At 36.9% G+C, this 21,667-nt stretch overlaps 2 protein-coding genes across 4 annotated transcripts; both read left to right on the top strand.

Moving 5' to 3' along the window:
• The first annotated feature begins 2,336 nt into the window (after nt 1-2,336).
• Nucleotides 2,337-6,551, top strand: LOC112571862. Its single transcript, XM_025251208.1, has 4 exons — nt 2,337-4,189; nt 4,530-4,604; nt 4,829-4,922; nt 5,240-6,551. Exons 1-4 carry the CDS (start codon nt 3,998-4,000, stop codon nt 5,995-5,997), a joined length of 1,119 nt encoding a protein of 372 aa, XP_025106993.1. The 5' UTR covers nt 2,337-3,997; the 3' UTR covers nt 5,998-6,551.
• A 3,973-nt stretch (nt 6,552-10,524) lies between these two features.
• LOC112571861 (kelch-like protein 3) lies at nt 10,525-21,101 on the top strand. Of its 3 annotated transcripts, none has more exons than XM_025251205.1 (11): nt 10,525-10,883; nt 11,290-11,389; nt 12,471-12,597; nt 13,228-13,405; nt 13,713-13,829; nt 14,318-14,479; nt 15,247-15,420; nt 16,223-16,325; nt 16,573-17,192; nt 19,443-19,604; nt 20,649-21,101. In XM_025251205.1, the coding sequence occupies exons 2-11, from the start codon at nt 11,376-11,378 to the stop codon at nt 20,786-20,788; spliced, it is 1,797 nt and encodes a 598-aa protein (XP_025106990.1). In that variant the 5' UTR covers nt 10,525-10,883; nt 11,290-11,375; the 3' UTR covers nt 20,789-21,101. The 3 variants fall into 3 exon arrangements, with proteins under 3 accessions (XP_025106990.1, XP_025106992.1, XP_025106991.1); XM_025251207.1 differs by lacking the exon at nt 10,525-10,883 and adding an exon at nt 11,799-11,957; XM_025251206.1 differs by lacking the exon at nt 10,525-10,883 and adding an exon at nt 11,769-11,957.
• Nucleotides 21,102-21,667: the final 566 nt, after the last annotated feature.

Genomic DNA, 21,667 nt, shown 5'->3' with positions numbered 1-21,667 from the left:
TATTTTAAAGTCACTAAATTAAGAATTTTTCACTTTAATGTTAAATCCATATTACTAAGGGAATTTAGTCATCACTAACAAGACAAATTAATTTGTACACACTGAGGGATACCTTCGAGTTGCACAGGCCCCTGCTGTAATTCTGTCATATCCTTTACAAAGTCTTGCAAAAACATATTAACATCTTCAGGTTTTCTCTCCCCACAGTACAAGCCAATTACAACAGGATCGGTTTCTACAGGACTACATTGTCAGGAACGCGGTTTTTTTTAAATCTTACTTCTCACTCTCTCAACACGCACGCGTTCCCTTGCGTATTCTTTCAAACATAAAGCGCAAAGATTTGTCGTGGAAATAAAAATAACTTTAAATCAATCCAACATCAACTAAATATATACATATAGTCAGTAGATCTTCCACACAGCGATCTTCATCTCCAAACAGTTCTCTTACAGATCTTCCACACAGCGATCTGCAATTCTACAGTTTTCTTGCTGTCACTGCGACGGCATACACATGTCCATATCTATATTCTACGAACTGTCATATGTTTCTGAATATTTCATTATAGTCTTAGTTACTCACACTCGACTGATATCCACCCACACAAACGACTTGAGGCAACCACATATTCGTTCCAATGCTTATTAATAATAGGTGTTGACTCGGCAGACACCTACTGACGACTCAAAATATATTTGCTAGGGGTCAACACATGACCCAGGCACCACAAATAAATTCCCGGCACCACACAGATACACTCCAGGGAATCACACAGATAAACCCGGCACCACAAATACACTCCAGGAAATCACACAGATACTCCCGGCACCACAAATATACTCCAGGAAATCACACAGATACTCCCGGCACCACACAGATAAACTAGCAGGGATCGATACACACTCAATATCCCAAGCGAACACCACACACACTTTCTATCCGACTCTCTTCGCTGCTCACGGCCGTCTGCTCTCTTCCAAATATTTTTCACTTGCGTCCCTATCCAATTACGTCACTTTTTTGCGTCATAAAATGACGTCGGGTTCTGACGCGAAACCACGACGCAATCAACACTCTTAAATTCAAGGCAATAATTTTTAACAAAACGAAAGACAGGGGCAACAACCTCCTGTCCCTAATACTGGTCCCTGACATACATACTCTCCCAAGAATCGGCCAAAATTGTTTACAGGAGGAGTGAAAGAGGGGCAGACCATCAATATTTATTTGAAGGAAAATAGAAGGAATGTCATAGCCATGATCTGATTTTAAGTATTGCACTAACTGCTGTGATTTCGATAGAGATTCTTTAAGACCAAAGTGAAAATAACATCCAGAACTATTATCTACAGATCTAATGTTTAACTTTTGGGGGGTTTTTAACAGAGTTCTGGGATCCTTGGGGAGAGATGGATGGTAATTACGTAGAATACACAGTAAACGAGACAAAGCACTATGTGTAATGTTACATTGGCTTGCCCAGAGTGCTAAATCCTGATACAAGTCGTTTTCTGATATGCACTCGCTATTTTCTAATATTTCAGTGTCGCTATCTGATTCAGTTTGATCTTCCTTATCTAAATAATCGAGAAAAGAATTCCACTCCCTTTCATTTGTTTTGTTTTGTTCCTGATCTAGATTTTGCGAAGCTGAAACCGATGACGTATGTATGCTAACATCTGATGAACTATCGCCAGATAAATCGTCATCGCAATTTATTCGAGGAAATTCTGACAGCTCCGAAGTCTCTGTATCATTAATTATGACTAAAGAATTATCAAACTGCAAGGGCTCAGAACTGCTGGGCCCGACTTCTGCTTCTTTCCGGACAACTTCTGCATTTATTGCTTTCATGTATTTGCTAACCTGTGCTCTAATCCTTCTCCTCCGCGCTTGATATTCTGCACTGCATTTAGACATATTTTGAATTTTATATATATATATATATCAGTTAGATAAAATTAACGTACTGTATATTGTCCAAATTTGTCCAAATGTCGATCGTCTGCCGCTCAGCTGCTGGTGAATGGAAACAAATTTTGAAAATGGCGGCCACGGTCGCTGTAATGCCATTGGCTGAAAGTAGTTGCTTGTATTAGGAGATCCAGTTAGAGCCGGATTTTCGAGATCATATGGGACAATCTTTATGGGACCTATTTTCAATGCTGCTAGGGTGTCTCTGTGATGCGGAGACTTGCGCGTTATAAATTAAACTACATCATCATCCATCATCACTGTCGATAATATCTTTATGCTGTATGCTATCATACAGCGATATTTACTGAAAAGATCGGGTAAGGTATATGTATGTTTCGTAGATTTCAGAAAGGCGTTCGATATGGTTAATCGAAACAAACTATGGCATGTTTTATGTAATCTGGGAGTTGGAGGCAAGATGCTTACCATTTTAAAAAGTATGTACCAAAATATCAAAGCCTGCGTAAGATGTAATAATGATTGCACTGAGTATTTCAATTGTCTCTTTACGTTCTTCATCAATCAGTTAGCTGTAGACGTGTCTCAGAACGGTATTCATGGCATCCAACTGGTTCCCGATATATTACAGATACTCTTACTGCTCTTTGCTGATGATGTCCTTGCGTCATACTCTGTTAATGGTCTCCAAAGGCCGCTTAACATTCTAAAAAATTTATGCTGAACGTTTTGGCATGTTTGTGAACCTCAAAAAAACAAAGGTCATCGTGTTCCGGAAAGGCGGATGTCTAGCATCAAAGGAATGTTGGTATTATGGTAAAGAAAAGATGGAGGTTGTTAACATGTATAAGTATCTAGGTATTTGTTTCACGACTAAGCTCTCCCTTTCCCTTGCTGTCGATGACCTTGCAGCTAAGGCCAAAATCAGATCCTGCCAGCTATTAAAATGCTTATGGCAACTTGGAGATATACCAAGAAACGTTTTTTTCAAGATGTTCGATTCTCAAATTATACCGACACTTACCTACGGATCGGAAGTTTGGGGTTTCCAAAGATATGAGGCCATTGAAAAAGTACAAATGTTCAGCTTCAAACGTTTCCTTAATGTGGGTCTTCAAACACCAAACAAAATGAGCTATGGTGACCTAGGACGGTATCCAGTATTGCTGACCACAAAAGTTAGATGCATTAAGTACTGGCTCCGACTCATTCATTTGCATGACACTAAACTCCCCAGAAAAGCATACAACATATGTTATATTATCTACAAGAAAACTGTAAACGTACTTGGGCTTTTTTTGTAAAAGAACTTCTCTGTGTCAATGGCTTTGGATTTGTTTGGCTTCAGCAAAGTGTCGGTAACAAGAACATGTTTTTAGGTACCTTTAAACAAAGACTTATAGCCTGTTTCCAACAGGAATGGCACAATGATATATGCACAAGTGAAAGACTTGAGCTGTATTCTAGTTTTAAGAGCTACGTACAACCTGAGAGATATGTAAATATACTGAGAATACGCTGTTTTAGGGAAACATTTATTAAGTTTAGATTTGGAATATCACCCATCAATGTACATCGTTATCGCTACAAAAATGATGTATCTCCCAGTATGTTAAGTTGCCCCTGGTGCAAGACTGAGATAAAAGATGAAGTACATGTGTTGTTCGATTGTCCTGCCTATGACAGTTATAGAGCGAAAGTTGATGTCCTAAAATCTACAGTATCATATAAACAGGGCAATGATGGAATAATGCAAGTTTTTACAGATACCTTGGAAACAACAATAAGACAAATATCAAGATTTGTGTATCTTGTATTTAAAACTAAGAATGCAATAAGTTCTTGAAGAAATGTTAATATGCATTGATTAGTGATTTATTAGGAGTATATTGCTGATGATTTTTTTTTTTGTTTTGTTTGTTTGTTTTTCTGAAATTGTCTAACCTCCGTGAAGCAAACCAAATGGTTTATTCAATAAAGAATTCGTTCGTTCGTTCGTTTGTTTTCCTGTCTCTCCTTTGTTGTCAATGTCTCGTTCTTGTTCTTAGGCGCTAAGAGCATGGAAGGAGTGAGTTTGCGCATAGACGTTATAAGATATGGACAGTCAACTCGAGGCGCTCGCAGTGGGAAAGCGTTGACTCACCGCGTGACCGCAGGGTGGAAGAGAAGGGGGAGGACAGGCAATTTCCGGTCGCTGTTGTTTTTATCTGCGAGCATCATGGAGTCCTTTGATATCGAAGAAATCCTCTTAGTAAGTATAGTCTTTGATATATATATATACTTTATATATATATTTGTTTTAGTATATGAATCATAATGTTAAATATCTGCACTTAAAAAGAGCGTTGTATCGTAGTATTTATTTATTTTAGAGTCAAGAAGTTGTCAGCAAGTTCTCGCTCTCGGGCACATTGTTTTTCTGAGTGGTTACAGAGGCTGGTTTGTGGTGAATTTATCTTTTTTAAATGAAGTTAATTCAAAATTAATTCAGACTAAGAGTCTAATGAAAGTACCTTAAACTCCATTTATTCTATTATTGATTGTTTTTAAGAGTATTTTGAACACATTCTTATGGTGCGTTGTGTTATCAGGACGATGGTGTACTTGAAATGGGTGACCAAGAAAAATTCGACGTTCCCTCATCTACCGCTGATAGTTTCAGTGGGGTGAGTGAAATTATGTTCTTTTTAATTGTTATCTGCCACTTCATTTATTTAAATAGTTAATTAATTATTCACAAGTTGGTAAAACGTTTTGGCACCTTTCAGCCCTGGATAAAAACAGAGCTTAGAGTTAGAAAAGTCGCTATTGTCTTCCATTATCTATTAGGCGATGCTTTTTTACTTACACTTGTAGACAAATTTTGAGTTATTATAATTTGTTTCGTAAGGTCTGTTTGGAAACCTTGGAAGAGTCATGCAATGCTTTGCTGTCAGATGACTGCATATCCGACAGCACAAAGGACATAATCCGTAATATAGATGGTAAGTACAGGCTGTTCAGTTTTACACTCTTTTGAGTACAGTATTAACATATATATATATCTTTAGAAAATATCAGCAGTTTGAAGCAAATACTGAATGTATGCAGGAGCAATATTTTTCTTATGCATAGTCATAGTGCATTTTTATCTAGAAAATGATATATGATGTGAATGGTATTGATCCTACATTCAGTTTTGCTTAGTTCAACTTTATTTTTGTCTTTTAAATGCACTCTTCATATATTACTAATGTGGTTTCAGTAACCTGTTCTGAATTTATTTCAAATGAGATCACATTGTATATTTCTACTTTTTCAGGACCTGCTCTTCTTCAGGATTTACAATTCCTGAATCAATGTTTGGTGAAGAAGGGGAGGTTCAAAACTGCTGCCAAGGAAAAGGCCTATTCTAATTTCAACAGGGAATTTGTCAATCATTCTCAAGATGTAGAAAGGCACATCCCGTCACCTGCCTCTGCATGGGTCTGCCTGAAAGTCTTTGAATTGATGGTTAACAAGAATTATAACTTGCCATTATGCAATCAGGCATCCAGTATAAGTGAGGTCACTGACGATGAAGTAGATATTGTCCAGTATATTGCAGGCTATGTATTACGTAGTGTCAAGAGACGAGCACTAAAATTGTCTCATACTGAGAGAGAAGACAGTTTATTATGCATAAAAGAATTAATACCAGAAGATGACACAGCTTCTGAACCTGCTGAGAGATCATTGACTCAAATTCTGGACACAGGGGGCCTTATAAAATTAAAACCTCCTGTCCTTCAAGTTTTTATAAAGCTAGAGTCTATTTTTAGACAATGCTTTGATGGACAGGTGCAGACTTTGTCCTTCGATTTATATTTTACTAATTGTTGCCAAGCAGAGTCAGTTAGCACTTGCTTATATGAGCAAATGTATAGCATCTTAGCAACACAGAAAATAAAAGAGAATATTTTATTTATGATTGTTAAATCTTATTTTATGGTTCGGGCACACCACAAGTGCAAAAAGTTTATGGAAAACTGTCAAGACGTACCTCTAGCAAAAAACAGAAGGGACTTAGAAAAGGTTTGAAGACAACTAGCTCAAATGTGTAACTGGGGGTTTAATTTTCAGAATTTGGGTCAATGATCTACACTGTTTTTCAATGATGTCACTTGAATAGTTTTTTGCAAACTCATCAACTGATTCCTGATTTGTTATTGACTGCCCATGTTTTTTATGTGCTAATGCTTTCCTACTACTTTGCTTTGATTGGAAAATGAAATTTGCAAGAATGTTTGGTATAATGGGAATTAAAGGTATGAAGATGGTAATTTTATTGTCCTCCCTCCCTAAACCCATGTGAATTTAAATTGCCATCCCAAAATTAATACACACTCAGTTGACATAATATATGTATATCCCTTGTTAAATTTGTATCATCTTTATTTACATATGTGCAAGAATAATATTGATCATAATGTTATGGATAATGATCATCATGCAATGCTTTTTGTATAAAAGCTAACTGGACTGTTTTGGCAATCTTAATTGGAGCGGCCGAGAAGCATTTCAATCTTGAGCATTATAAAAGTTTTAGTTTTACATAATGCATGTATATAAAATAAAAATTGATGTGAAGTGTTGATTCCATGGATGTTATTCACTTTGTCACTGAAATTCATGCACGCTCAATTCAATGAAGATAACTGTCTTATAACTGAACACTTTTTATTGCTCATTTAAGCATACAAAACTATAGACAGGAATCTGTAATAAAAGAACATAGTACCTCATCAAAATATGTCTTACCATGCAAGGAGTTTAATTTATGCAATGGCATCAAGAGGTATAATGCAGTTTATTTTACGAGAATCATTTTATCTTCCTTCCACATATTTAAATAAAATATTAGCTATTGAAGAATCTTTAACACTAAGCATCATTTGTAAATGAGTCAGTCCTCGAAAGCTTTTCTCTGTCTTTTAATTTTTTTTAGTGGGCTAGTGCTGATTACTACTGTCTTAGTCTGATCTGCTTGTCTTTTTGTACAATTGCCTTGGGGTTGAATTGTCAAAGATAAAGACCTTCCTATTCTCAGTTTGTTATCATTATAGCCCAAACATCCATAAGTTGGGTTTTCAGATCTGTGCCCCAAGCTTCGCTGCCTCCCAAAGTATGTTTCAAGAGGATCTTGGCAAAATTTGTTACTAAGAACAAACTGAACACCATTCTGAAGGAGGTACCGTGTGACTTCTGGAAAGGCCTTTATAGTCATGCACAAACCTCTGAATGTCTGATGCGACAAAAACATCTTTGAACGTTCAGCTTTGCTGAACACACCAGTTCGAGTTATCACAGACTGCTGCCAGTGAATTAAGAACTCGTGGAAACTTTCCAGGAAGGCAAACCTCCCATCATTTATGTCCCTGTAAGGCAACAGATCTGGCTTTCGCTTGCAAGTACCTTCTTCTGTTGAACAGACATTTAAACAGTCAAAAAAGCGATCCATTTTGAGAATGAATTTTGCTGTTTCATGGCAATCAGGGCTACCATATTCAAGCATCACTTTTCCCACACTGCAACTAAGCACCTGGCTTGCCAATCTAACATTCATGATAGAAGTAGATGTCAGATATACATGATCATAAGTAAGTTTAGTTCTGTACAGCTGACTAGACGCATCTCTGTTAAAGATATCAATGACATGCTTCCAAAGCAGATGTTGACCATTTAACCAAAGATAGCGTGTCTGCCGACCTGATCCAGAATTATATAGATTGTTTCTCACTGTTTTGAGTAAGTGAGGAACGTCAGAAAAAAAAAATATATATCTCTCTCTGGCAAACAGATTTATTGTTTTATAGCAAACATCTGCACCACTGCCATGCATTTCATAGAGCCTTTGATTTGGTGAGGCCTTATCACTTGTGGATGCTATCACTTTAAACCCTGCTTCCTCAACAAGACCAATTGCCTGCCAAAAAAGTGTAAACAAAGCATCTGCAGTAACTGATTGTGTGCCAAAGAAACCAATGCTTGTACTGATATTTGTAGTTAAGCCTACAATGTAAAATACTAATGCATGGGTGGCAGGGGTTGATGCCTGTACATCCTGACTACCAACAAACCCAACAAGTTCCCCTGAACGTTTATCAAAAACTAGGTCACATTTAATTGTCATTTCATCATGCAACAAGACGACAAAGCGTTGATGATCTAATAAACTCTCTGCTTTTTTTTTCAAATCATCCAGCGAGTTCTTTTGAAAACCAGGCTTTGGATGATAAAAATTTGTATAATCTCTAAGGGTAGATTCACCTGGAAGGCGAAGTATACCTGTATTTCTTAGAGTATCATATGCTTTTGGGCTCCTGCTGTGTAGTAAAATAGCCAATCTCAGCATCATAGGATGCCATCTCATGCCTTTAGGGTCTGTACCAAAAGCTTTTAACTGTTCCTCCCAGAACAGTTTTTGTAAAGGATCCTGGATATTTCCTTTTAAAACAGTACTCAGAGAATTATGCATTTTTGGGTCAATTTCAATACTATCTCTGTTGAAAGACTGCCTGAATTCTTCTTGCAAACGTTTATTATCCTTTCTCACCTTTTTAACCTCAAGAACCAGTTTCTCTCTGTTTACACGCTGAAGTGGAGTGTTCTTTGAAAGTGGCTTACTTTTGTTTTCTTCTACACGTCTCAGTATCTTTTTGAGAAGGGTTTGCGTGTATGCACATTGTTTGCACAATTCACATTCTGATTCTAACAACAGTTCACAAGATTTTGACCTAACTGAAGACAAATGTATTATGTTGCCTGTTTCATCTGTTGTATATTGTATGTGTCTGAAATACAGTTGCTGACTGTCAACAGTAGGCAATTCAGCAAAATTCTGCAAAGCATGATCTGTTACACCAACACAAAGTTGCAAAGAGGATATTTTTTTTAACAGCTCAGTAACTGAAGTTTTTTCAATGTTTGTTGTAAAGTTATGAATAAGAAAATCAAATGCACTGACTCTAACTGCAAAATCTGGCATGATTGTTACTTTCACTTTTACTTGGAACTTTTCTGAAAAAGTACCTAGAATAATGTTGTCACTGGTATCCGACAGCAGGCGCCATGGAAAAGGTAGCTCTTTAACTGCTGCCTTGCGGACCTCTTCGTAAGTGTAGTATTTCACTCTCTCAACAGGTTCTGGAGGTGGGCGCTGAGTCTGAAAAGTGAAATAATGCAGTGTTGGTCTTACTAGACATTTTAGGATAATTCAAGTGTATGTAATGACTCAATCTGAAGAACATTAAATTGGTAGAGTAGGAAGAAGAGAGAGAGAATGTGAACAGTTTCACTTAAAAACACATTATTTATGCATTGCTCTTGACAGTGGCTGTCTCGTATCATAGCAATGATAAATTAATGCTCACTGGTGGCTTCCTAGTTTCAGGCTTGGGTGTTTCAATGGTCTTTTTTGGCATAAACTCCGTGGGTAGACTTCCTGGGATAAGCTGACGACAGTTGCCTTTACCTGAAAGTAAAATAATAGGTAGAGCAATCCATATGGAGAAATAATAGCAGTTTGTATCAAATAGATCAGATTAATGTTAGGCGCCAAGACCTGTATCTGATCTTTTGAGCAGTTGTCATCACAAACTAATTTAACTTTTATAACGCATTAGCCCACTGGTTTTGGCATCCCTTTTCCTACCCCATTTCATTGAAGTTAGGCCAAGCAAACCAAATTTAAAAGTCATAATGTTAACATTAATTTGCTGAATTAATTCCAGCCCCCAAAAGTTACTTTTGCAAAAGGAACATATTAGATTATGTGTTCTGATTTATTTTTAAATGATCCATTGCAAAATGGGATTTGAATTTAAGTAATCCTATTCATAATATTATTGTTTACAAAAATGCATCGTTTAATTTACTTCTCAAGTTTTGTTTTACCTTGGGTTGGTTATATTATAAGAAATTAAATATTGTAATAGGTTAATTATTCTCTTCACTCACACGCACACGCTCTCTCTCTCTAATACGAACCATATCCAGCACGGAACAGCAGTTTCAAAACAGCAGTGTTAAACAATGCTGATACTAGGTGGTTAATAGTTCGATTATTTTTACGACTATGAATCTTTTCATCTGGAACATGAATACTTATAACCACTGGAAAGTCGAATTATTTTAAAATATAAAAGTTATATTTATCTCACAAGGTGACTTACCTTCAATATAACATTCCGGTTTGAAATGTCTGGAGCAAATGGTCGCTCTTTCGATGTTGAAGCTAGAATCACAACGATTCACAGCTCTCACGAGAGCTTTTTTCCCAGTCTTGATTATCTAGTCTTCTTATGCGGAAAAATGATAAACCTTTGTGTCGACCTTTGCAAGCAGGGCATCCTGGAATCGCACAGTTCTTGCCTGGCATCTCAAAATAATAACGACAGTAGCAACACACTGTGAAAAACGAAACCGGAAAAGGCGATTGCACCCTTGGTCCAGCGCATGCGCGTCGCCCGAGATCTGTTCCCGCTTTTGAGCTGGCTGAGCTTTAACGTCTCTGGTTTGCGCTTATGTCTCGGGAATTCCCGTAGTACGTCGTTAGGTCAAAAACTCCCGGCATGCAGCGTCAAAAGGGCCTAGGTCGTAATGCGAGAGATTGAGGATAAAGACGTTTTGATAGACGGTTGCATTCTTGGGACAGAGCCCACAGCTATCTCTATAGCAAAAATATACCAGCTTTGTACCAAGGTGAATATGGAGGGAGACATTATGTGTGCAGTGAGCGACATTTGAACTCATAATCCTTGGTGTAGGTATCGTCTGCTCACCGCTCCGTCACCAGCCAAACGACTGTTTGGGAGACAACATTTGGTGTGACCATGAATCTGTATCTGGACGCGATCGCAGATAATAAACAACAGTACTAGTTAATCATCTGTGAAGACTAAATTTGTTCCGTCTTTAAAAGAAAGGTAATTCTTAATTTTATTTTCGATTTTATTAGAAGCCTTACTTTTTATTAATTTTGAAAATATCACACTTTCATTAAGTTTCACACAAATAAGTGTATTATTTGGTTATTACCACTATATATTTAGCGCAGTACGTGACTCATTATGTCAGTTAATTATTTATATTTTATATTCTAGGGATATGTACATTACAATCTTTGTAGATTTGAGCGGATCTATGACAAATATGTTAGTCATTTGGGAAATCTCCAATCACTTCTGACAGCACCATTACTAGTGATGCTATTAGTAGAAAAGTACTTTGTGAACCTTTCAAAAGACTTAAGCCAGTTATGAGTCATAAATGTTAGGAGAAGCTATATAGTGTAATACCAAAATTCCTTCATCATTGTATGTGTTCTGGAAGGTTGTGGGATGATCCAGAATGGCCTATTATGAAAAAATAAAAGTGGGACTACCTTACACAATTTTTGAGTTGGATGACCGAAAGATATGCAGCAAACCAGGTAAGACTTTTATTAAAAGCCTTCAAATCTTGAATTAAACTAAACAAGGAACTGTAAAAACTAATTTTTATTTGTGTTAACTCCACCGCATATAAGAAATAAATATAACAGATTAAATTTGTACTACAATTTTAAAGTTTAAGGAAAATAAGCTAAATGAGCTGGATGTTCTTTTTTTAAATCTGTAAATCTGATCACAAATGTCAGGAATCTATTTTAATGGCTTTAAGGGTCATTCAAGCTGAACGTTATTTCTGAAAATTTACAGTGGGTACATACACCACAAATAAATAAGTTGAGATCACATTACACACTCATTCATTTTGTATATACCGATAGTAAAGATATAAGTATTACACCTTATTCTGTCTTACTGTAGCTTTTTTATTTGGGGGAGGGTGGCAAATAGCCTGCTGTTTAGAGCAGTGGTGTCTGAACACAAAGGCGTGCAGGCTAGACAGTGAGGAGTGGGAGGGTAAGGCAATGAGGGAGAGGAGGTGGGCACACCATCACAAAAGCTGACCATGAGATGAAGTGAGATCTCTAACACCTCTGTGACAACTGTAAGGTCATTATTTTTGTCAGCATTTTCATTCTTATTTTTGGATTGTAGAAAGCTTAATTTTGGAATATAAGACACCCTAGTAAAAATATGGAAAAAATTGTTTCCATGTTTGTTTCAATGTTTGCATATTTAGGGGATAGTGTTGATGAGTGTATCTACTTACTTTCAGGCTTTACATAGCAAATTACAGTTTCAACCATTAGAAGGATGTCTGTACGTTATTATAGAAGTAGATTTCTTTGTCACATTCCTGTAAAATGTAGCAGAGTGTAATGGTATTGAAGCTGTTATATGCCACTGATTTGTGATCAGAAAAGCTAATTGTCACTAATATTTACTTTTATATTTTATTTTAAAGTCACTAAATTAAGAATTTTTCACTTTAGTGTTAAATCCATATTACTGAGGGAATTTAGTCATCACTCCCCATTAAATAATGTAAAAAATTTTTTTCTGTAAATGTGTCTTTTTTTCTTGTTTGTATACCATTAAAAGCTCTGTTTATTTGTGTTGCAGGAATAAACTTGTTACAAAAGAAGAAGAGGGTGGCATGCACATCATTAACAAAAATGCTGGCAATAATGTGCTAGCTAATCTTCAAGATTTTCGGACAAAGGAAATTTTGTATGATGTTGTTTTGAAGGTAAACGATAATTTTAATTCTGTAACCATGCTGTTTGAACTGGTTAATAGGTGTTTAAGTCTGCAGTATAAATTATTGTTATTACTGATCATTATGTTTAACTGTTTCGAGTGATTAGACGAATTACAAGATATGGTAGGGTCAAAAGACTGGGATCTTATTGTAAACTTGAATTATTAAGAACCATTATGAGGAGTAGAAAACAAGATTATCAAACAGTGTGAAAGCTAACATAGAAAAGAGACTTAAAAATCGGATGAGTAAGATATTTACAGACCTGTAAAACTCTATTGTTTAGGCAATACCTTAATTACAGCAAATAATTTGTTTTAAGTTCTTTAGATACTTTAGTTTAAAACCTTTCCAAAACAGATATACACATAGATTGGTACATTATCGAGTGGTCTTAAGTTTTCAAGACTACAGCCAACATAAAAGCTTTGATCATATATTGGTACATTTCTGAGATAGTATTACACCATGACTAAGATCTTTCTGTGCACAGGACTTAATTTCAGTGTGTAATAGCTAGCATTTCACAACAGTGTGTGCACTGTAATGGGAGTTACTTTTTACTAAAAGTGCTGTTAGTTCATGTTTAGTCTTCATTTCTCATGCTATGTGTTTCAGATAGAAGATCAGATGATCTTTGCCCATCGGAGCATCCTTGCCATAAGCAGTGAATACTTTAGGGCTATGTTTGTGGACCACTTTAAGGAGCACCATACTTTGGAGGTGACGCTTGAATCAGTTTCAGCAGAAAGTGCAGCAAGTCTGGTGGATTATATGTATACTGGGCACTTGAATGGTAAATGGCATTTTTTAATAGTAATATTTGAAAACTTGAACTTCAGCGCTAGGATGATTAGCAGGTGATACAGTATTCGTGATATGTTTCTGAGTGGCATAAATGGCAATTGAAAGTGATATGAACTTATGGAATTTTTTTCTTTGTTTAATGCTTTAAAATTCCCTTCACAGTAGTTCATCTTCATCTCATTGAACATTAGGATTTATATAGGATTAAAGTAAGATTTTTTTGTAAATGTAAGCATTATTTGGAGGATTCTCTTTGAGTAGGTTACCAATACAGGGGACATTGTTTTCATGTCTAGTGACTAAGGAAGGTGTACAATACCTGATAGTTGTAGCAGACCAGTGGCAAATGACAGATGTGAAGGATCTGTGTGCTAAGTTTATGGAACAGCAGCTTGAACCTGCCAACTGTTTAGGTAAGGACAAAAATTTTCTTCTTTTATAAGTACAGCTATGCTTCGTAATAAAGAATTGCTTTTATAAAAACTAATTCTTGAGCTAAATTTAAAGGTTAAGCCTTCAACGTCTGGCCAAAAAAAAAAAAAGAATTTGATTCAGTGGAGTGAGATGAAGGTACTTGTCAGGCCAGATGTAAGCAACTAGTGAAGAATGACCACATGGTTAGAAGAATGATGACGAGTTTCTTTTTGTCTGCAGTTATTAAGCATCTCTAATGAGTTAGTGGATTTTCAAACGATGCATTGTATTGTGTGAATGGTTATGTTTTAGGTATATTATGTGGTTAGAGAATACTTGTATGACTGCATAGCACACATTTGGTGCATCAGAATTTATGGACAATTAAAGTGCAAATGGATGGTGTGGAACCTAATTTCATTCTGAGGAACAGACACTAATAATCAAGCTTTGTATCCTGCTCATGCTTTAGTGTCTCCTGTGACAGGTGTCTGGGAATTTGCAGAGAGGTATCATTGTGACATGTTACAAATACAGAGTGAACAGCTTCTGAAACAACGATTTCCAGCAATTGTGTTGACTCCAGAGTTTCTTACTTTATCTTTTGAACGGCTATTAAAGATTCTGAAATTCAGGGACATCACACTCGGTGAGTTTTTAATATTTGCATTAAGTGTATTCAGTTGACCCAGTTTGTTACTATTTAATGGACATTGTATTGAGATGATTTTGCTTTTCCCCCAGCATGTCTTTTAAAATAGAAGAAATATGCAAAAATAAATACAAATAGTTTCAGTATCATTTTTTGTTCTGTTTTTAAAATTGGTAAAAGAAGGCAGATCATATGATGTAAAAAGCTTCTTCAAGTGTGGTTAACCACTTGTCACTACTGCGGTAAGAGGCTTTAGACTCAGATCTCATCTCAGGACACGTTATTTGACACCTGTTCACTGGGCTGGCTTCTCCTAGTATGCCAGTTTGCTCTCCACGTTTTCTCCCTTCATAGCACAAAAATCATCATGGGATGAAAGCACTTTTCCACCAACCCAAACAACCAATTTAGAACTAATAACTGTGTATCAAGTGTAAATTAAACTTGGCTGTGGCATTGAATCGAGAATCAAATGAAAATAGAGAACACTATTGGTCAATGGTCATCTCTGCTTTTGTACTAGGAGGGGAGAGCATTCGTGCTGCTGTGATGTAGTCAAAGGAAAGAATTGTAATGGGGAAGGGCTTCTAAATGGTCCGAGACCTATACAATCCCTTCATATAACAGTTGGTTTGTAGAATACCCTGTGCAGTAATGTCATTTGCTGGCATGTTTTGTCCATACATGCTAAATCCATAAATATATTTTGCTGCAGGTGCTTTTAAGGCTATTCATGAATTTTATTTTTGTGTTGGTCACTGCAGGCTACAAAGGTGAAGACGTTGTTTTGGAAGCAGTTATGCGATGGGTGAACCACAGCTATGATAGTCGAATTGATAACCTGACAAGACTGCTACGTCGGGTAAACTTGGCAAGCACATCGGCAGAATGTCGGAGACAGTTCCTTGAGAGTAATAGTCGCTTGCTGGCAGATCCAGGTTAGTTAATGTTTAAACTTGGGGGAACTCCCTTTGGGAAAACATTTACCTTTAGTAATCCAGTAATACATGCCGACAGTTTTACGCTGGTATATTGTTGTAAGCATTTTGAGACAATTGTTTAATGGTTATACATGTACCATAACCAGGGCAGCGTTACTGCATTAAGAATCAGATGTTGTAGGTTTATATTTGAACTCCAGTGTATCTCTTTGTAAATGTGGCACCTGTTTACAGGGCTGATCGTGGGTGGTTTCCTCCACCCTATGTGTGTGTGTGAGAGAGAGAGAGTGGTTATGATTTGAATGATGATGAATGAATTTGTAAGGTGGGTTTGATGCCTACTGATAAGTGTGTGCTCCTAGAACTTCATGTATGTGAGTGCCTTGGGTTCACCTTTGTTGGTTGGATAAGATGCTATGTAAATAAACTGATTGCATTTTACAACATTGATTACAAGGACAAATATATATGTAAACATGTAGCTTACATGTGAAGTAATCATTTAAAAAATAGATTTATGTGCATCATGAGAATATGCAATGTTATACATAATTATTACTGCTTTTGTTTCATTTGTCATCTCAGGAAAATGTATGGACAATATGCATGCTGTGGTAGTACTTATTTGGCAAAGTCCACAAGTGGTTAATATTCTTGCAAAAGAAAGCCACAAGGTTGCAAGGCAACTTTGCAATTGATTTAGTGTTTTTTCCTTTTAAATTAAAATTAGTCTGACTACATGTTTGCTTGGGCATAAGTGGTTTTATGAGAGTAAAAGATTTCTTCTGTTTCTTTCCAGTTTTGAAAGAGGTTGTGGAAAGTCAGCTAAAGATGCCTAAGCAGCAGCGTAGTACACAGGCCATGATCGTTGTTATAGGAGGGTTCTTGCAACCCCGGACAGGGTGAGTGGTGAACCCAGTAGAGACTTCCCACCTAAGGAATTAATTATCCCCAGAAGGTGGCACATTTTATAATAAAAATATTATGAAGGTAAATACATCATTAAACACTTATTTTTAAGTAATACAAAGGTTGACTTTGCCTGAAATCTGCGATTTTCTTTGTTCTCTGCTGTATATAAAGGGCGGTGTGTGGAGTTGCAACCATGAGGATAAAAATCTAAGCTTAATCTGACCCTTTACATTTCAGGCCCAAGAACCCAAGACTACAAGGTGTAGAGAAGACAGATCCTCGTTCCAATTCCTGGTCTTCTCTAGCGGATTTTCCAATGAAAAGTTCAGGAGCAGTAGCCCTTAACCTTCGTGGTCATTTATTTTGTTTGGCATATGAACCTGTTGAAAATCGCCGTGGTGCCACCCTAGTCACAGAAACAAGAATTTTTGAATTTGACTTGGTGAAAAACCAGTGGCTTGATGCAAGGAGCAACTTTTCAGATCAGGTCTTGACGTGTATAGATGAGTGTTTGCAAGCTTCTGGTGCAGTGACCGTGTGTGAGGAAACAAGTGTGATCTACACTGTGTCTGGTACTGAGGTATGTAGGATACCTTTCACGGAACTTGATGGAAATATCTTTTGTAAGCAAGTGCATTATTTGCCCAAACCTGCTGAATACATGTCGCCATCACATTGTATGCATTCAGCCATTGTGGTAAACCAAAACTTGTATGTGCTTGGTGGTGGTGACAAGGCACAGAGATCTGACACTGTACCTTCTAACATAGTCATCATGTTTGACCCCAGTGAAGGTGTTTGGACCCGCAAGAATGGAATGATTGAACAACGTTTGAAAATGGATGTTGCAACAATAAGTGAGTTTACCTTTCAGTCAAATATCTGATGCTTTGTTAAGATTTTGAGTGCATGGTCACATGCATCTCAGACTATTTTGTAGTCTTTGATTTAGCTGGGGCTCTTCTGAAGGGAGACAGTTGGATAGTTAATTGTAGATAGAGATTCTAAGGATGGTATTGTAATTTTTAAAAAAATAAGACATACCTTCTGGTAAATCACAAATTTGAGTACAGAAGAACTAATGTTTGTTTATGTCACTGAATGTCTCAGAACTGAAGGTTAAAGTCCAAACTTCTACCTTAGGGTTGGAAAAGTAGTATAACTGAAGGGAGGGAGGTGAGGAACACGCAAGGTGGCCATTCTTTGCTTATTCTATCTGGCTTAACAAATATTTTCACCTCTTTTTTTGCATTCAAAAATTCTGGATGAGGAAAGTCTGGCCTTTAGAAATATTTGGATACATTTGCTTAAAGCCTTAATATGCATGGGTGACTGATTTGCATAGAACATCCCTAGTGTTTCAGGAAATAGGTTAACAATATTGTATTAACATTTGTGTGAAAGAGAGCAGAGTGATTGCATGTGTGAACTGTCAAAAAAATCTGCTTCTTATGCATGAAGACTACAGCTCTGCATATCTCAAAATTTTTATGACCTAAGAGGAGAACAGTTTTTGTGACAATAGAGAAAGTGCAAAATTTGGAAGCAATCTCCAGCATTTGTTATTCTTTGAGGAACTACTCTTGTACAACAGCTTTGCTAACAGCTCGAGAAGATTAAGGGAAATATTTAGTTCAGTCGCTTAAAGTGAGTTTATTCCTGCACATAGCTCTTTTTTTCTTTTCCTTTCCAGCAAGTAATTTGGAGATTATGACCAGGCATTAAGCACCAAGTGGAAGAGATTCCCTGAGAAATGCTACCTATAGACAATATAATTCAGTTTACAGTGTAGATAATAATAATGAGGATTCATATAGCTCCTTTCCAAAGATATGCTCAAAGCACTTAACTAAATCGTCAACAACCATGCACTCATATTTGCATATAACAGACACATTCACTTCTACAACATACACTCGTACACAAAGTAAATAACAAACAAATGTTATGCACTATCTTGGACAGGACAGGGTCACAGTTCTGAAACGATGCATCTTAAGTTTAGACTTAAAGGTGGTAAAAGAATCAAAGTGATGAAGGTTGATTGGTAATTCATTCCAAGTTGATGGGACTTGGTAGGAGGCAGATATCTGTCCATAAGTCTTTGCTTAGTGGGACTCGCAGAAGCTTGGTGTCGGAAGATAAGTGAAGAAATTGTGTGGGCATATAGATGGGAGTGAGTTTAGAGAGACCAGTCCAAGAAACAGCAGAGTTTGGAGGCTATACAGCCCATGACTGGCAGCCAGTGGAGAGAGTGTATGATAGGTGATAAATGTTTATATCTAGATGGTCGGCAGATGAGATGAGCAGCGTTATTCTGGATCCTTTGAAGTGTGTCAGTAAGATGCCTGGGAATTCCAGCTAAAAGAGAATTACAATATGTAGTCCATCTTTGAAAGCACAAAGGCACAAATTAGAGTTTTAGCTGCATCAGTAGTGAGATAGTGATGAATGGTACTGATCCTACAAAGTTCAAGGTAAACAATTCTGCAGACATGAGAAATTTGCCGATGAAAAGTCAAACTCTGATCAAGAATGACACTCAAGCATCTGAATAAACACCATTCACACACAGTCGGCGTTTGGTAAGACAGGATCGAAACCAGGATAAAGCTATGTCATGAATACCAAAAGGCTGCCGAAGTCTGTATAGAAGTATAGAATGATCCACAGTATCAAATGCAGTGACAAGTCTAGCAACGCCAGAAATTATATGTTATTATCATCAGCACCGAGGAATAGATCATATACAATGCATCCGTTCACCTAAAGCATCAGTTCATGACTCCTTTCTATCAAAAGGTCTCAGACAAAAACAGCCCTAAGTAACATTCCCCTTTAACGAGCTATCAAACTGTGATCATAATATGGATAAATAGGGACTTCTTGCTCATTAAAATTAGTCTGCTAATACTCTGACATTTGCAATATCAGCTTGTTTAGGATTAGGGCTAGGTGGCACACACATGGATTGCTACATAACTTATATGCATAATGTGAAGAGTTTTTATGTAGCATAAAAGAGGTGACTATTTTTGTTCTTTTTTTTAATTTTTATTATCACTTGTTGTTAGCATTTCCAGCTAAAGTTGTTTTGCCTCTTGCAGACGGTCAGATCTATGCCAGTGGTGGGTTCAACATTCATCGGCTAAATACTGTAGAGTGCTATAATCCTCAAACAGACATGTGGCTGAGAGTGCAACACATGAACTGGGGGCGCAGCCACCACAAGATGCTAGCACTCAATGGAAGGCTGTGGGCTATAGGCGGTGAGTGCATGCTTTATTTCAAGAAATATTAGCTAGCTACAAGAAAAGAATCTCAAAAAAGAAGTATTGCTGTTTAGATTATAACCAGTGTTTTTCTGGTTTTATTTCCTCCATTGTTATGGCTCTGATTTTGTTCTTCAGAGAATAAAGCTGTTTCAGTATAAGACTTGTTTTCTTTCAGTTGCTTCAGAATTCTTTGGCAGTGGATTCTGTCTTCCTTTATGCAGGAAATGTACTAAGTTGTGCTTTTCCTTTCCTAGCTGTTTTATGAATATTGCTCTCTTGAGCTTCTGTAACAGCCTGTCAAGTGAAGATCACAGTGAGCTTGGGGCTTTTGCATGAATAAGTGCTTTGTCTATCAACAAACCACTTGGGGCGTCAGCTTAGAACACACTAGCCATTTCCTGCTCTCCCTAGTCAATCCAGCTATTGATAAAAGCCTGGGCCCTCGGATTAGGAAAAACAGCACGGGAGGGATGGGCACCACCCTCTGAAAACAAACAAGCTCGCATTGAGATAAATGTGGTCTTTGAAAACATCAGTTAACAACAACTAAATAGTTATGGGATTACGTTCACTTTTTTGTCACATGATCTGCTCTCTAGTGATATACTATAGTCTCTAAACATATAGAAACATCAAAATTTTGTTGTAAAATTATAACTGTAAGGAGGAAACACTGTACACACTATGGTGTATAAACATCCCTATGAGCTGTTCTTATGCTAATGTGCAGATGTAAAATGAGGGGGTCTTAATGTGCAGTAAAAATTTGTCTGGTTTCTCTGTCTTGGCTGAACATTGTGGAAAGCATATCCCATTTCACAGCATTGAGAAATGTGTATTGATGTTCTGGACCTGCCTTAAAATATTGAGACACTGCAAATCTTCAAGATTTAAAAATATGCTTAAAATTGTTTGAATGGTTCTGGTTTATGACTTGAAATGAATTTTTTTTTAAGTTCTGCATCATTTTACACATCCTCCTCTTGTCTAACTTTTTCTTTTAACTGATCATTTCATGTGAGGCATGTTTGATTGCAGGAAAATCATACTCTTCTGGAAACCAGGCACCTAGAGATGTGTTAAATTCATGTGAAGTATATGATCCTGATCAGAACAAATGGACAGAGGGGCCCAGCATGAGACACGCTCGCTGTAATTTTGCAGCCACTGTTTTGTAGTCATGTGTCCTTCAGCAAAACTAATAAGAACCAACGATCTCCTATCACTGCTAGTGTAGCATTTTCAAATTGAGATGTGTACATATACATATGATATATAAAGAATAAACTTCCAGCATACTGTGTGTGCATGCAGTAATATTTATGGGTAACTGTTTATGTGTATGTCTTGTACAAGGAACAGGATGCAAAAAAGGGATTGGCTTTAGGGTGGTATTACAGTGTTGTTGAGTCAGAGATGTTCACCTGTTTGGTTTTTTGGTATTTTGTACAAAAAAGCTGCAAAACACAGAAATATAATTTTTGAACTGATTGTACAATTTTGAGGAGTCTTGGCATTTTGTGTGTATTCAGTTCTGTTTCATTCATCAGGACATTTGCACTGCAGCCATGACACCCAAGTCCAAAGATCTTCTACAAGTCCTGGACATTCCCTATGATGCTAAAACTCAAAAGCAGATTTTTCTTAATACAGACAACAAAACTGAACTGTATCTATGGAAAAGTTAAACCATGTGCAACTCACTTAAAGTATATTAAATAGAGCCCACAAAAAAGGGGGAAATAACACATTTTTTACATGGTGCCATTGATATAGGCTAGTTGAACGACATTCTTTGCCAAGTCCCAAAAAATATGCAGTCATTGAAAAGGGTGCACCAGAGATGGTCACCCCAATGATTTCTCTGCATTTTAATGGAAAAGTCTAACGAATCTTTTGAACTTTTCATACAAAATACATGATTTTGGACATATGGAAGTGTTACTTGGGGAATAAGGATTCTTTCTGTAAAGGATGAACATTTTTGTTCGGGTTAAAAGGGGGTGGGGGAAAGAGCAATGCCAAATATTTTGCTGAGAATTTATTAGGGAGCTGGA

This window comes from Pomacea canaliculata, linkage group LG9 (genome assembly GCF_003073045.1).
Source record: "Pomacea canaliculata isolate SZHN2017 linkage group LG9, ASM307304v1, whole genome shotgun sequence".
NCBI classification, from domain to species: domain Eukaryota; kingdom Metazoa; phylum Mollusca; class Gastropoda; order Architaenioglossa; family Ampullariidae; genus Pomacea; species Pomacea canaliculata.
The sequence above is the reverse complement of the archived record's forward strand: the minus strand, read 5'-3'. Positions and strand labels throughout refer to the sequence as shown.

What these genes read in the sequence shown, in the direction of transcription:
- LOC112571862 (XM_025251208.1), top strand. Translation starts at nt 3,998, where the DNA reads ATGGAAGGAGTGAGTTTGCGCATAGACGTTATAAGATATGGACAGTCA. An exon ending in CCGCTGATAGTTTCAGTGGG is followed by an intron (nt 4,605 to 4,828) that starts GTGAGTGAAATT and finishes TTGTTTCGTAAG; the next exon opens with GTCTGTTTGGAAACCTTGGA. An exon ending in CATAATCCGTAATATAGATG is followed by an intron (nt 4,923 to 5,239) that starts GTAAGTACAGGC and finishes CTACTTTTTCAG; the next exon opens with GACCTGCTCTTCTTCAGGAT.
- LOC112571861 (XM_025251205.1), top strand. An exon ending in TGTATGATGTTGTTTTGAAG is followed by an intron (nt 12,598 to 13,227) that starts GTAAACGATAAT and finishes TATGTGTTTCAG; the next exon opens with ATAGAAGATCAGATGATCTT. An exon ending in AAGGCTGTGGGCTATAGGCG is followed by an intron (nt 19,605 to 20,648) that starts GTGAGTGCATGC and finishes GTTTGATTGCAG; the next exon opens with GAAAATCATACTCTTCTGGA.